Raw genomic sequence first — 13,564 nt, forward strand, 5'->3', positions numbered from 1 at the left:
GCTGATGTTTGTAGCCTGGGAAGGGGGTTAGTACCCATGGAGCTTCCCAGGCTATGAATATCAGCCCGCAGCTGTATATTTAGCGTTTACTGGCTATTAAAATAGGGGGACCCCCCAAAAAATGATGTGGGGTCCCCGTATAATTTTTAGCCAGAAAGGCTATGCAGATAGCTGCAGGCTGATATTCATAGCCTAGAGAGGGGCCAAGGATATGGCCCCCCCAGCTAAAAATACCAGCTCCCAGCTGCCCCAGAAATGGTGCATCTGTAAGATGCGCCAATTCTGGCACTTTGGCTCTCTTCCCACTGCCCTGTAGCGGTGGCATATGGGGTTAATGTCACCTTTGTATTGTAAGGTGACATCAAGCCCGATTAGTAATGGAGAGGCGTCAATAAGACACCTATCCATTACTAATCCTATTGTAGTTAAAAAAAGATACAGCCAGAAAAAGTATTTTAATATTCTTAATTTCACCATACTTACAACCACGCCTAATTCCCCGAAGCCATCAATCACCTGCAAAAAATAAACAGTATTAAACCAACCATATACTTACTCCCTGTCTGACGAAGTCCAATTAATAACGAGTGTCCCACGACGATCTCCCCTATAGAACAGTGACATCAGGAGATGTCACTGCTCTATAGGCCTCCCACGATGCACTGACAGGAGATAATGGCACCTGCAGTGCATCGCTGAAGAAGTTACCTGAGTTCATTCTCCCACTTTATGGCAATGCTGCGTGGGAATCATGCAGCTGCGGCAAGGAAAACTAAATCTCCGAGCAGTCACAAATACACGGAGACCATCCGAGCAAGGAGTATAATCACTCATCAATACCTGAAACCTCTATAATTGCAGGAAACAGCTGAAGCAACGAACCAAAGGCTCCAGTGCTGCAAGGATCAGAATTTTGTACACTTGAGCCTTTATTGTAAACAGTGACACCAGATGCAGATGATAACGATATGTAGAGATACATCTGTACACAACAGAGTATTTCTATATCCCTATATTCTAGAGGGAAAATGTAAGAGAGACTTTTTCTTCTTCCTAAAAAATGACAAAAAAATAAAAGACAATTACAATCGTCATTTTTATTGCACTTTTTAAAAACATCACAAATCAGAAAATAACATGTACATATTTGGCTTCCTTGTAGTCATAGCAACCCACACAACACAGTGATAAGTGGCATAAAAAATTGCACAATAAGTTTTTTTCTCTATTAACCCCTTAACCTCCACGGCATTTTCTGTTTCGGCCTCTTCGTTTTTTGCTCCCCTTTTTCCCAGAGCCATAACTTTTTTATTTTTCGGTGAATATGGCCATGTGAGGGCTTATTTTTTGAAAGACATGATTGGTTTTAACATATCGTGTACTGGAAAACAGGAAAAAAATCCAAGTGCAGTGAAATTGCAAAAAAAGTGCAATTACACCCTTGTTGTTGTTTTTTAGCCATGTAAACTAAATGCTAAAACTAACCAGCCATTATGATTCTCCAGGTCATTACGAGTTCATAGACACCAAACATGTCTAGGTTCTTTTTTATTTAAGTGGCTCCACATAGAAGCCTATAGAGAAATAAAGCACCAAATTCGCACAGTTCAGCAGCGTCCACCAAGGCGGAGATTTCATGAAATCACATCCACTTTGCTTGGACATTTAGGTCGTGTTCACATGTAGTATAAATGCTGAGGTTTTTTCTACCGCTTTTTTTGCACAGAAATTCTGCTGCATCTAACTGTCCCTGTAAAAAAATGCAGTTATTTTCTAAGTTCAGAATCAAAGCTTTTCTGTACTATAAAAATACACTAAAAAGCGTGGCTTCAAATCTGCACAAACATCACATCAAATAATGGGGAAAAGGCATAGAAAATGCTGAGAAAATGCAATATCCAGAGAAGATTGTTATTGAGTAGTTTGGCGCAGAAAACAAAACACAGTATTTACACTACGTGTGAACACGGCCTTAAAGACCCCAACATCCCTTACTCATCAAAGCCGAGTGGGAACGCCATAGAGTAAGAGATTTGCAGGCCTCCTGTCCAGCCGCCAGGTACCACAGGCCTGGATGATGAACCGGAGCCCCGTGAATTGATCCGCTCATCTCTAGACTTATACATCCGGCATATAGCAGGACACACCTGGATTTGGGTCTGTGCCCTGCAGTCTCGGGCATAGACTGAATTTTCCTGTCACTGCCCATCTGACATCTCCTGCCAGCATAGAAAAAATAGTAAATGGTTGTGGTCAAAATTTGCGACATTATTTATCTCTCTTTCTGTTCTTCAAAAAGTTGGGACATACGCCTTCAGATCAATAATATATATTTTCTTATAAGTCTCCTGGGAATGTGAAGCAATGAAATCAGATCTTGGAAGAGAAAAAAAGAAGAATAACTGCAGAACCATCCATGCCCAGTAGGAGGTATCATGTAACCTGCATTTTAGCCTTTGCTGAAAATAACAGTGTGAAGCGGTGCCCCAGCCCAGGTCAGAAACAGAGCAGGTGAAAGTCTCTGTGCTGTCCAGTAGATAATACCTGTGAATATCCATGACGGAGCAGACAGAGTAATATAGTGAAATCCAGACTTTTTATAGGAGACCGGGTCAATAGCTTCCTCCAATATCAGTAAAAAATCATATAATTTTAGAGTAAATTGCAGCTTCATAAAATCAGTAATATTAAAAAAAGAATAAAAAAAGCTTCCTGGGAATCTGATGCAACGGAATCATATATTTTACCGAAAAGAACTGAGGAACCATCTATGGTCAGGATGAGCTCATATTTAATACATGTATTTTTTTTAGTATTTGCTGGAAATAAATTTCAAGACTGAGAAGCAATTATTCAGAAAAGCTTATAGCTCTGACATCTGACATATCTGACCCAGATATGATGACTATTTTGTAGCTCTGCACTCATCAGACACTGACTCTTCTATAGGTTAGTAATGCTCACATCTCCGCTGGGTGCTGTGGCGCACACCTGTAATCCTAGCTACCATGGGAGGCTTGGGCTGTGGGATCACTGGAGCTTGTCAGTTCTGGTCCATTCTGTGCTATGTGATCAGGGGTCTTCTCTGTTCTCAGTATTAATATGGTGACTCTGAGCCAGCTGCTGGGAGACACTAAGTTGATGGAGGATGGGGTGTCCTTGGTCAAAAAAAAAATATTCCCATAATGGATGAAAAAAGCACTTAATATATAGCACTTAAGCATAGCTGGAATGGAGCAGACTGAAGAACACAGTGAAACTCTGCCCTTTTTATAGGAGCAGAAGTCAATTACAGCTTCTTAAAGGGAACCTGACAATAGATTGCCCTAGTTTTGATAAAATCAGTAGGAGACTAAGACTAGAGGACTAGTAAACCTGCCTCCATTTAGTCCTCCATATTCATGAGTCCATCATTGGCTTGCAAAAGTATTCACTGCCTCCTCTCAACCTGGTATTTCACTGTTTTTTGAGGATTTCCATCAGTTTATGCAAAGAACATGCCTACAACAGTGAATATTTGGTTTTCTTTTTATTGAAGCAAACAACAAATATGACAAAATAACTGAAAACTACAGTGTGCATAACTATTCACCTCTCTAAAGTCAGTACTTTGTAGATCCTCCTTTTGTGGCAATTACAGCTACAAATCGCTTTGGATAAGTCTCCATGAACTTTCCACATTTTGCCACTGGGATTTTTGCCCATTTCTCAAGGAAAAACTGCTCCAGCTCCTTCAAGTTAGGCCGGTTTCACACGTCAGTGGCTCCGGTACGTGAGGTGACAGTTTCATCACGTACCGGAGACACTGACACACGTAGACACATTAAAATCAATGCATCTGTGCAGATGTCATTGATTTTTTGCGGACCGTGTCTCCGTGTGCCAAACACGGAGACATGTCAGTGTTCGTGGGAGCGCACGTATTACACGGACCCAATAAAGTCAATGGGTCCGTGTAAAACACGTACCGCACACGGACGTTCTCCGTGTGCCGTGCAGGAGACAGCGCTCCAGTAAGCGCTGTCCCCCCCACATGGTGCTGAAGCTGCGATTCATATCTTCTGTGCAGCAGCGTTTGCTGTAAAGAAGATATGAATAATCCATTTTTTTAGTGGTATTTCGTGTTTAAAATAAAGCTCCATGTCCCCACCCCCTGTGTGCCCTCTGTGCGCCCCCCCCCCCCGCTGTTCTGAAAATACTCACCCGGCTCCCTCGTTGGCTGTCGCTGCTTCCTGTCCTGGCCGCACCTTCTACTGTATGCAGTCACGTGGGGCCGCCGATTACAGTCATGAATATGCGGCTCCACCTCCCATAGGGGTGGAGCCGCATATTCATTACTGTAAATGAGCGGCCCCATGTGACCGCATACGGGAGAAGCTGCGGCCGGGAAAGGACACTGCGAGGGAGGCGGGTGAGTATTTTCAGAACAGCGGGGGGGCTCACAAGGGGTGGGGACATGGAGCTTTATTTTAAACACGAATTACCACTAAAAAAAATTATTATTCATATCTTCTTTACAGCAAACGCTGCTGCACAGAAGATATGAATCGCGGCTTCAGCACGATGCAGGGGACAGGGCTAAACTTTAGCGCTGTCTCTCCTGCACGGTCCGTGTGGTACCCAGGCGGCACACGGCTGCAGCACGTGTGCCACACGGATGGCCTACATGAGCTCACGGACACACGGACACGGATAACTTCGGTACAGATTTTTTCCGGTACCAGAATTATCTGGACGTGTGAGACTGGCCTTAGATGGTTTCCTACGGTGAACAGCAATCTTGAAGTCTGACCACACATTCTCAATTGGATTAAGGTCTGAGCTTTGACTAGGCCACTCCAAAACGTTTACATGGTTCTCCTTAACCCCTTAGAGACAGAGCCAATTTGGTACTTAATGACCGGGCCAATTTTTACAATTCTGACCACTGTCATTTTATGAGGTTATAACTCTGGAACGCTTTAACGGGTCCCTCTGATTCTGAGATTGTTTTTTCGTGACATATTGTACTTCATATTAGTGGTAACATTTCTTCGATATTACTTACGATTATTTATGAAAAAAAAGGAAATATGGCGAAAATTTTTAAAATTTTGTAATTTTCAAACTTTGTATTTTTATGCCCTTAAATCAGAGAGATATGTCACACAAAATAGTTAATAAATAACATTTCCCACATGTCTACTTTACATCAGCACAATTTTGGAAACTATTTTTTTTTTTTGTTAGGGAGTTATAAGGGTTAAAAGTTGACCAGCAATTTCTCATTTTTACAACACCATTTTTTTTTACGGACCACATCACATTTGAAGTCATTTTGAGGGGTCTATATGATAGAAAATAACCAAGTTGACCAGCAATTTCTCATTTTTACAACACCATTTTTTTTTAGGGACCACATCACATTTGAAGTCATTTTGAGGGGTCTATATGATAGAAAATAACCAAGTGTGACACCATTCTAAAAACTTCACCCCTCAAGGTGCTCAAAACCACATTCAAGAAGTTTATTAACCTTTTATGTGCTTCACAGGAACTGAAACAATGTGGAAGGAAAAAAATGAACATTTAACTTTTTTTGCAAACATTTTAATTCAGAACCATATTTTTTTATTTTCACAAGTGTAAAAGCAAAAATTTAACCATTCATTTTGTTGTGCAATTTCTCCTGAGTATGCCGATACCCCATATGTGGGGATAAACCACTGTTTGGGCGCACCGCAGAGCTTGGAAGAGAAGGAGCGCCATTTGACTTTTTCAATGCAGAATTGGCTGGAATTGAGATAGGATGCCATGTCATGTTTAGAGAGCCCCTGATGTGCCTAAACAGTGGAAACGCTCCACAAGTGACACCATTTTGGAAACTAGACCCCTTAAGGAACTTAACTAGATGTGTGGTGAGCACTTTAAACCCCCAAGTGATTCACAGAAGTTTATAAAGTAGAGCCGTGAAAATAAAAAGTCGTATTTGTTTACACAAAAATGATCTTTTTGCCCACAAATTCTTATTTTCACAAGGGTAATAGGAGAAATTAGACCACAAAAGTTGTTGTGCAATTTCTCCTGAGTACGTCGATACCCCATATGTGGGGGTAAACCACTGTTTGGGCGCACCGCAGAGGTTGGAAGAGAAGGAGTGCCGTTTTACTTTTTCAATGTAGAATTGGCTGGAATTGAGATCGGACACCATGTCGCATTTGGAGAGCCCCTGATGTGCCTAAACAGTGGAAACCCCCCACAAGTGACACCATTTTGGAAACTAGACCCCATAAGGAACTTAACTAGATGTGTGGTGAGCACTTTAAACCCCCAGGTGCTTCACAGAAGTTTATAACGTAGAGCCGTGAAAATAAAAAATTGCATTTTTTCTACAAAAATGATCTTTTTGCCCCCAAGTTTTTATTTTCACAAGGGTAACAGGAGAAATTGGACCCCAAAAGTTGTTGTCCAATTTATCCCGAGTACGATGATGCCCCATATGTGGGGGTAAACCACTGTCTGGGCGCACGGCAGAGCTCAGAAGGGAGGGAGCACCATTTGACTTTTTGAGCGCAAAATTGGCTGTGGCGTTTAGAGACCCCCTGATGTACCTAAACAGTGGAAACCCCCCAATTCTAACTCCAACCCTAACCCAACACACCCCTAACCCTAATCCCAACCCAATCCATAATCCTAATCACAACCCTAACCCCCAAAACACCCCTAACCCTAATCCCAAAGCTAACCATAACCCTAATCAAAACCCTAAACCCAACACACCCCTAATCCTAATCTCAACCCTAACCTCAAAACCTGACCCTAATCCCAATACACCCCTATCCCTAATCCCAACCCTAGCCTTAACCCTAATCCCAAACCTAACCCTAATCCCAAATGTAACCCTAATGCCAACCCTAATCCAAACCCTAATCCCAACTCTAACCCTAACTTTAGCCCCAACCCTAGCCCTAACCCTAACTTTAGCCCAAACCCTAACTTTAGCTCTAAACCTAGCCCTAACCCTAACTTTAGCCCCAACCCTAACCCTAACCCTAGCTCTAACCCTAATCCTAGCTCTAACCCTAACCCTAGCCCTAACCCAAGCCCTATCCCTAACCCAAAGGCTATGTGCACACGTTGTGGATTTTGCTGCGGATCCGCAGCGTTTCCGCAGCTGCGGGTCCACAGCAGTTTCCCATGAGTTTACAGTACAATGTAAACCTATGGGAAACATAAAACGCTGTGCTGTGCCCATGCGGAAACGCAGCGGTTTACATTCCGCAGCATATCAATTCTTTCTGCGGATTCCGCAGCGGTTTTACACCTGCTCCATAATAGAAAACCGCAGGTGTAAAACCGGAATCCGCACAAAAACCGCGGTACATCCGCGATAAATCCGCAGGAAAAACGCAGCGTTTTGGCCCTGCGGATTTATCAAATCCACTGCAGAAAAATCCGCAGAGAACCATTCTACGTGTGCACATATCCAATCCCTACCCCTACCCCTAACCGTAACCCTACCCCTAACCCTACCCCTAACCCTACCCCTACCCCTAACCCTAATTGGAAAATAGAAATTCATAAATTTTTTTAATTTTATTATTTTTTCCTTACTAAGGGGGTGTTATGATCCTTAGTGGTTGAGGATCACGAATTACTCCAGCTAAGTAACAAACATAGGACAAGCTCTAGGGAGGTGGCAAACTGGACTGACCGCAAATCTGAACCTATCCAAACACACTAGAAGTAGCCGGTGAACGTGCCTAAAAATCCTAGACGTCTCGAGCCAGCCTGAGGAACTAACTACCCCTAGAGAGAAAGAAAGACCTCTCTTGCCTCCAGAGAAATAATCCCCAAAGATATAGAAGCCCCAACAAATAATAACGGTGAGGTAAGAGGAAGGCACATACACAGGGGTGAAAACAGATTCAGCAAATGAGGCCCACTAATACTAGATAGCAGAAAATAGTAAAGGGGTCTGTGCGGTCAGTAAAAACCCTTACAAAATATCCACACTGAGATTTCAAGAACCCCCGCACCAACTAACGGTGTGGGGGGAGAAACTCAGTCCCCTAGAGCAACCAGCAAGCGAGGAGATCACATCTTAGCAAGCTGGACAAGAAACATAATGAATGCTGATAATCAAAAAATGAACGGACAAAAACTTAGCTTGTCTTGGAGAGGCTGGGAGCAAGGTAATCACAAGGAATCTGAAGAGCACTGAATACATTGATAGCAGGCAAGGAACTGAGTATGCAGGTGAGCTAAATAGGAAACCAACCAGGATAACGAACCAGCTGATGCAGCCAACCTGCAGAAAGACAACACTACACAGTACCGCTTGTGACCACTAGAGGGAGCCTAAAAATAGAGTTCACAACAGGGGGTGATAAAGGGGGGGTTATTTACTATTTTTTTTATTTTGATCACTGTGATAGGATCTCACAGTGACCAAAATAAAACAAGTGGTAGAATCTTCCTCTGCCGGCCGGCAGATCATGGCGGGCGCACTGCGCATGCGCCCACCATTTTCTTACCGGAGCAAGAAGCCGGCGGCCAGCAGAAGAAGCAGGAGGACCCAGGGACACCGGTAAGTATAACAGGGTCCCCGAATCCCCCTATTTCTCTGTCCTCTGATGTGCGATCACATCAGAGGACAGAGAATGACATCGCTTTTTTTTTTTTTGCGGTCGCCGGTAAGCAGTTAATTACCGGCGATCGCAAAACAGGGGTCGGTAAAAACCGACCCCGATCATGTTCTTTGGGATCTCGGCTACCCCCGGCAGCCGAGACCCCAAAGATCTTCCGGGTGCCGGGCGGCGGGCGCACTGCGCATGCGCCCGCCATTTTTTCCCCGGAAAAAGATGGCGGCGCCCATCGGGAGCCACGAGGAGCACCGTGGGAGATAGGTGAGTATTGGGGGGCTATCGGGGGCAATCGGGGACCCCATTTCTCTGTCCTCCGATGTGCGATCACATCGGAGGACAGAGAAATTACATGGCAAATCGCGTTTTTTTTTTTGTTGCGACCGCCGGTAAACGTTTAATTACCGGCGATCGCAACTCGGGGGTCGGTAAAACCCCCCCCGAATCATGTTCTCTGGGGTCTCGGCTACCCTCAGCAACCGAGACCACAGAGAAAATCCGACTCTGGGGGGCACTATTCACTTTTTCCACAGCGCCGTTAATTAACGGCGCTGTGGTTTAAGTACCCTTACCGGCCGCCGTTAAAAGGCGCATCGGCGGTCGTTAAGGGGTTAAGCCACTCATGTGTTGCTTTAGCAGAATGCTTTGGGTCATTAACTTGTTGGAAGATGAACCTCCATCCTAGTCTCAAATCACTGACTAGATATGAAGATCACTGCACACGTACAAGTTGAAGGTATGCTTTAAGTGGAAATTTATTTATAGTGGTTTTTTAGAAAAAGCGACTGGTAAGGCCTCTTTCACACTTCAGTCTTTCGGCGTCAGTCAAAAACCGCCATTTTCGTAAAATGGCGGATCCGTTTTTTTTTTTGGGCGGATCCGCTATTTTCCCATTGACTTGCATTAGAGACGGATTGTGGCGGATGGTCGTCCGTTCCATCCGCCTTGCGACGGATCCGTCGATATTTGGCGGACGTTGTCTAGACATTGACGGACTTTGTAACGTTTTTTGTCGCCGGCAAAAAGGCGGAACGCGGCGGATCCGTCGCGTCCGCCTTTTTTTTGAATGGGTGCCTATGGGCGACGGATCCGTCGTGATCCGTTTTTTGGCGGATCCGTCGCCTCAATCCGCTTTTTTTGATTGAGCATGCTCCAAAAAGTTGCAACTTTGCCCAGACAACCCAAAAACTATATAAAGAGGACAGGTCATTCCCAAATGTACCAGCCAGCAAGAGAGACCCTTCCATGCCCGAGAGACCCAGCCAGACCCAGCCAGCAAGACCTCTGCCAGCCAGGCACTGCCATCCAGCCAGAGAGGCCCTGCAAGCCAGAGACACTCTGCCAGCAAGACTTTGCCAGCCAGGCACTGCCATCCAGCCAGAGAGGCCCTGCAAGCCAGAGACACTCTGCCAGCAAGACTTTGCCAGCCAGGCACTGCCATCCAGCCAGAGAGGCCCTGCAAGCCAGACCCTGCCTGAGACAGCCATGTGAGTACTGCCATCCAGCATGCATGCATGCGTGCGTGCGTGCGTGCTTGTGTGCGTGCGTGTTTGTGTGCGTGCTTGTGTGCGTGCATGCTTGTGTGCGTGCTTGTGTGCGTGCTTGCGTGCGTGCATGCTTGTGTGCGTGCGTGCTTGTGTGCGTGCATGCTTGTGTGCGTGCGTGCTTGTGTGCGTGCGTGTTTGTGTGCGTGCTTGTGTGCGTGAATGCTTGTGTGCGTGCGTGCTTGTGTGCGTGCTTGCGTGCGTGCTTGTGTGCGTGCGTGCTTGTGTGCGTGCTTGCATGCTTGTGTGCGTGCGTGTTTGTGTGCGTGCTTGTGTGCGTGCATGCTTGTGTGCGTGCGTGCTTGTGTGCGTGCGCCTGCCTGCCCTGTTTATATGTTTTTCATACTATTTAAGCTGTTATTTTTTATAGCTGAGGTGTAAAATGAGTTTTGTGTGTGTGTATAAATGATGTGTGATGTGTTCTGCATTTTTGTTGTTATCCCAAATGTTATAGTATTTCAAATAAAGAGCAGTGTAGCTCCTACTGTACCATTAAAAAAAATAAATTTTTTTAAAAAAATAGTAATAAAAATTACACAAAACTGTCAGTAGTCTCATTTCAAGATAAATGTAATATTGGGTAAACATGCAGTAAAGGTTATATATATAAATGTGTAATGCAAATCTTGTGTATAGAATATGTTATCCGGTTTTAGAAAATACAAACTGTAGGGTAATCATAATTACCAATTTTTGGAATTGGTATTTTAAGTTCGAATGAGGAACATTTTTGATAAGGTTTGATAGGTGGCTTTTACCAACATGCGCATTGCGCATATCAATTTCAGTTTTGGTGTTGCTTTAAAGGGTTCTTGGGGGGTTTTTTTGGTGGGGAAACAGGGCTAGAGGGTTTGGCAGCTTGTGCATCAAGCATATCTACCATATAAAGTATGACGGTTAGAAAAAAAATTTCATTTTGTGTGGGATGAAATCTAAAAGTTTTTAAAAAAGATGTAAGTGTTAAATCCTACAGCTGCATCTATCCTTGTGTATAGTAGCTTAGAACTGTCTGTATACTTACAGATACTTGGGACCAAGAGGTACGCAAAGACCATAATGTCTTCTTCTGAGAGCCCCCCAGCACATCAGCAGCAAACTGAGGTATTGTATTTTTTTTTTGTTCTGTAAAATTTTTTGGTGATACAACTATGGTCATTGTTTTTTAACCCTTTATGTGTTCTGTATTCACAGGAATATGAAGCAGAGGGGCTTACAGAAGGAGACGGACAGGGTGGAGAAAGACAAGGAGCGGGAGCGCATAGTGTAAGTTTTGAACAGACCGATCCTCACATACAATGCACTACACCCAACACAAACATTCATGACAGCACACACAATACATATGCCTCGATCTAAGAACATTATTAATTTTTTTTTAAAAAAATTTTTTATTAGTCCTCACAATCCGGGGCTCGACATAGAGTTCCTCAAAGCACCTCCCATAGTCGTCGGAATGATAATCGCGGCGGTCGCCGAAGAGTAAGTTCCTTTTTGTTTTGTTGTGTAGTAAAATGTAAAATTCATGTGTTGTAATCTTTCCCTTTTTATTGTTATATTTTTCGTAGGCTTCACAGCGTGCTCCCGAACAAGATGATGAAGAGGAGGGCATCGATGTGAACACCCTCATCGAAGCAGTACAAAGTAGGGAGCCGCTGTGGAACATGTCGGACCGCCGCCATGCTGACCAGTTAATCACCCGACGGCTATGGGAGGAAGTGTGCAGTGCTGTTATGGATAACTGGGAGGAACTCGATGCTGGGGCCCAGGATCTAGCGCGTAAGTATTCACACTTCATAACCTTATTTTAGCATGATTTAATGTGGTGTATAGTAACCAATTTTTGCTATCTCTTTCCAGGTAACAGGATTATCGTGCGGTGGCGGTCAATCAGGGATCGCTTCAAGAGGGAGTTTAATAAGGAGATGCAGGCCCCGAGTGGATCTAGAGGACGCAGGAGCAGATACAAACATGCCAGAGCCCTGTCGTTCCTACGGTCGACGCTGCTGAGCAGAAGGTAAATATTCAACACCACATATTTTCAGTCAAACTGAAAAAATGTGTAACCTTCAATTTTTTTGCAGCAAGGGCAATTGTAATATAAAGATACTAATATTTTTTTTCTTCTTCTTTAACAGCACTTTCTGCAGCACTCGGGAGCCTGCATCAGAGTTGCAGCCCTCTGGAGCGATCCCTCGAGAGTCCGCCACCGGGGACCACGTCGACCCCTCTGTTTCTGCACCTACCCTTTTGTTTGATCCCTCAGCCTCATCCACCAGCGCTGGAGCAGCAGGGCGGACTTCGTCACTTGAAGCTGCAGGTGATGAGTTAGAGTTCCCTTTACCCCACCCCTCTGCCACTGCCGCAACTTCTAGACCAACTTTGTGGTCAGGACGGCAGCGCCAGAGAGGTCAGGAAAGGAGCTATGCGCCTGACTTTTTGCATCTGAATGCATCCTTTCACAGTGCCATCAAGCTTTTGAGTGAGCAAACGTCTGCTGGGTACAATATGCTTAACAAAAGCATACTTGAACTCAGCAGTCGTCTTGATAGGATGCAATCAGATGCAAACCAGTCACCAAGGCACTGTTTTTTTCAGGCGGTCCTCAGGCACATGGAAAATCTAACTCCTGACCTGCAGATGCATGTGATGCAAGGCTGCCACACTGCTCTAGCGCAGGCGATATCCCATGCCCCTCCACCTACCCTTCATGTGTCAACACCTTTCCCCTCTCAATCCACCGTCTATCCTCCCATCCGTCCTCCTCCTGTACGTCCTCCTCCCGTCCATTCTACTCCTTTGTCATTTGTTCCTTCCCCCCTTAGTCTTTCCCAGTTTTTAACGTCCCCCTTCCATTCTTCCCCTTTAACTTCTCCGTTATCAATCCCAGCAACACCTTCATACCTCACACACACCACATCTGCACCTCAACTCTCTACACAACCTCATGTTTTCACCACCCATTCCACTTCTGTTCCTCCCCGTGATGTCCTGTCCCCCACTCTCGACGTGGTCCGCCCGCCTGTCAGCCCCTCCGCTACTATCTCCACCCAAAACTATGAGAATCTGTAAAAGTCAATAAATAAACAGTTGTTTGGTTTAAAAAATTTTTTATTGTCTTTCTTTTTTTTTTTCTTTTAATTTTTTAAGTCACCAAGGTTATGGCAATAGTAACATTAACAGTGTTTAAAGGGTACCGTTGCAAAACATACAATGCTGCATTAAAGTACAAAGATTTTGTATGCAAACAAAAATTGGTATTTTTACAAGTATAAAAATAAATAAATTTTTTACACCATTTCATACTGCCAGTCAACTGATCCTGCAGGAGACATGAAGTAGTCTGCAAAACTGTCCCGCATTCTGCAGACTGCAACTGGACTGCGAAAAGTGGGGTTT

General features: G+C 44.4%; 1 protein-coding gene across 1 annotated transcript; it reads left to right on the plus strand.

Moving 5' to 3' along the window:
- Positions 1-11,635: 11,635 nt before the first annotated feature.
- On the plus strand, positions 11,636-13,237 carry LOC143764996 (uncharacterized). Its single transcript, XM_077251175.1, has 3 exons — positions 11,636-11,944; positions 12,026-12,182; positions 12,304-13,237. The coding sequence occupies exons 1-3, from the start codon at positions 11,830-11,832 to the stop codon at positions 13,235-13,237; spliced, it is 1,206 nt and encodes a 401-aa protein (XP_077107290.1). The 5' UTR covers positions 11,636-11,829.
- Positions 13,238-13,564: the final 327 nt, after the last annotated feature.

Source organism: Ranitomeya variabilis, chromosome 4, assembly GCF_051348905.1.
Source record: "Ranitomeya variabilis isolate aRanVar5 chromosome 4, aRanVar5.hap1, whole genome shotgun sequence".
Taxonomy (NCBI): domain Eukaryota; kingdom Metazoa; phylum Chordata; class Amphibia; order Anura; family Dendrobatidae; genus Ranitomeya; species Ranitomeya variabilis.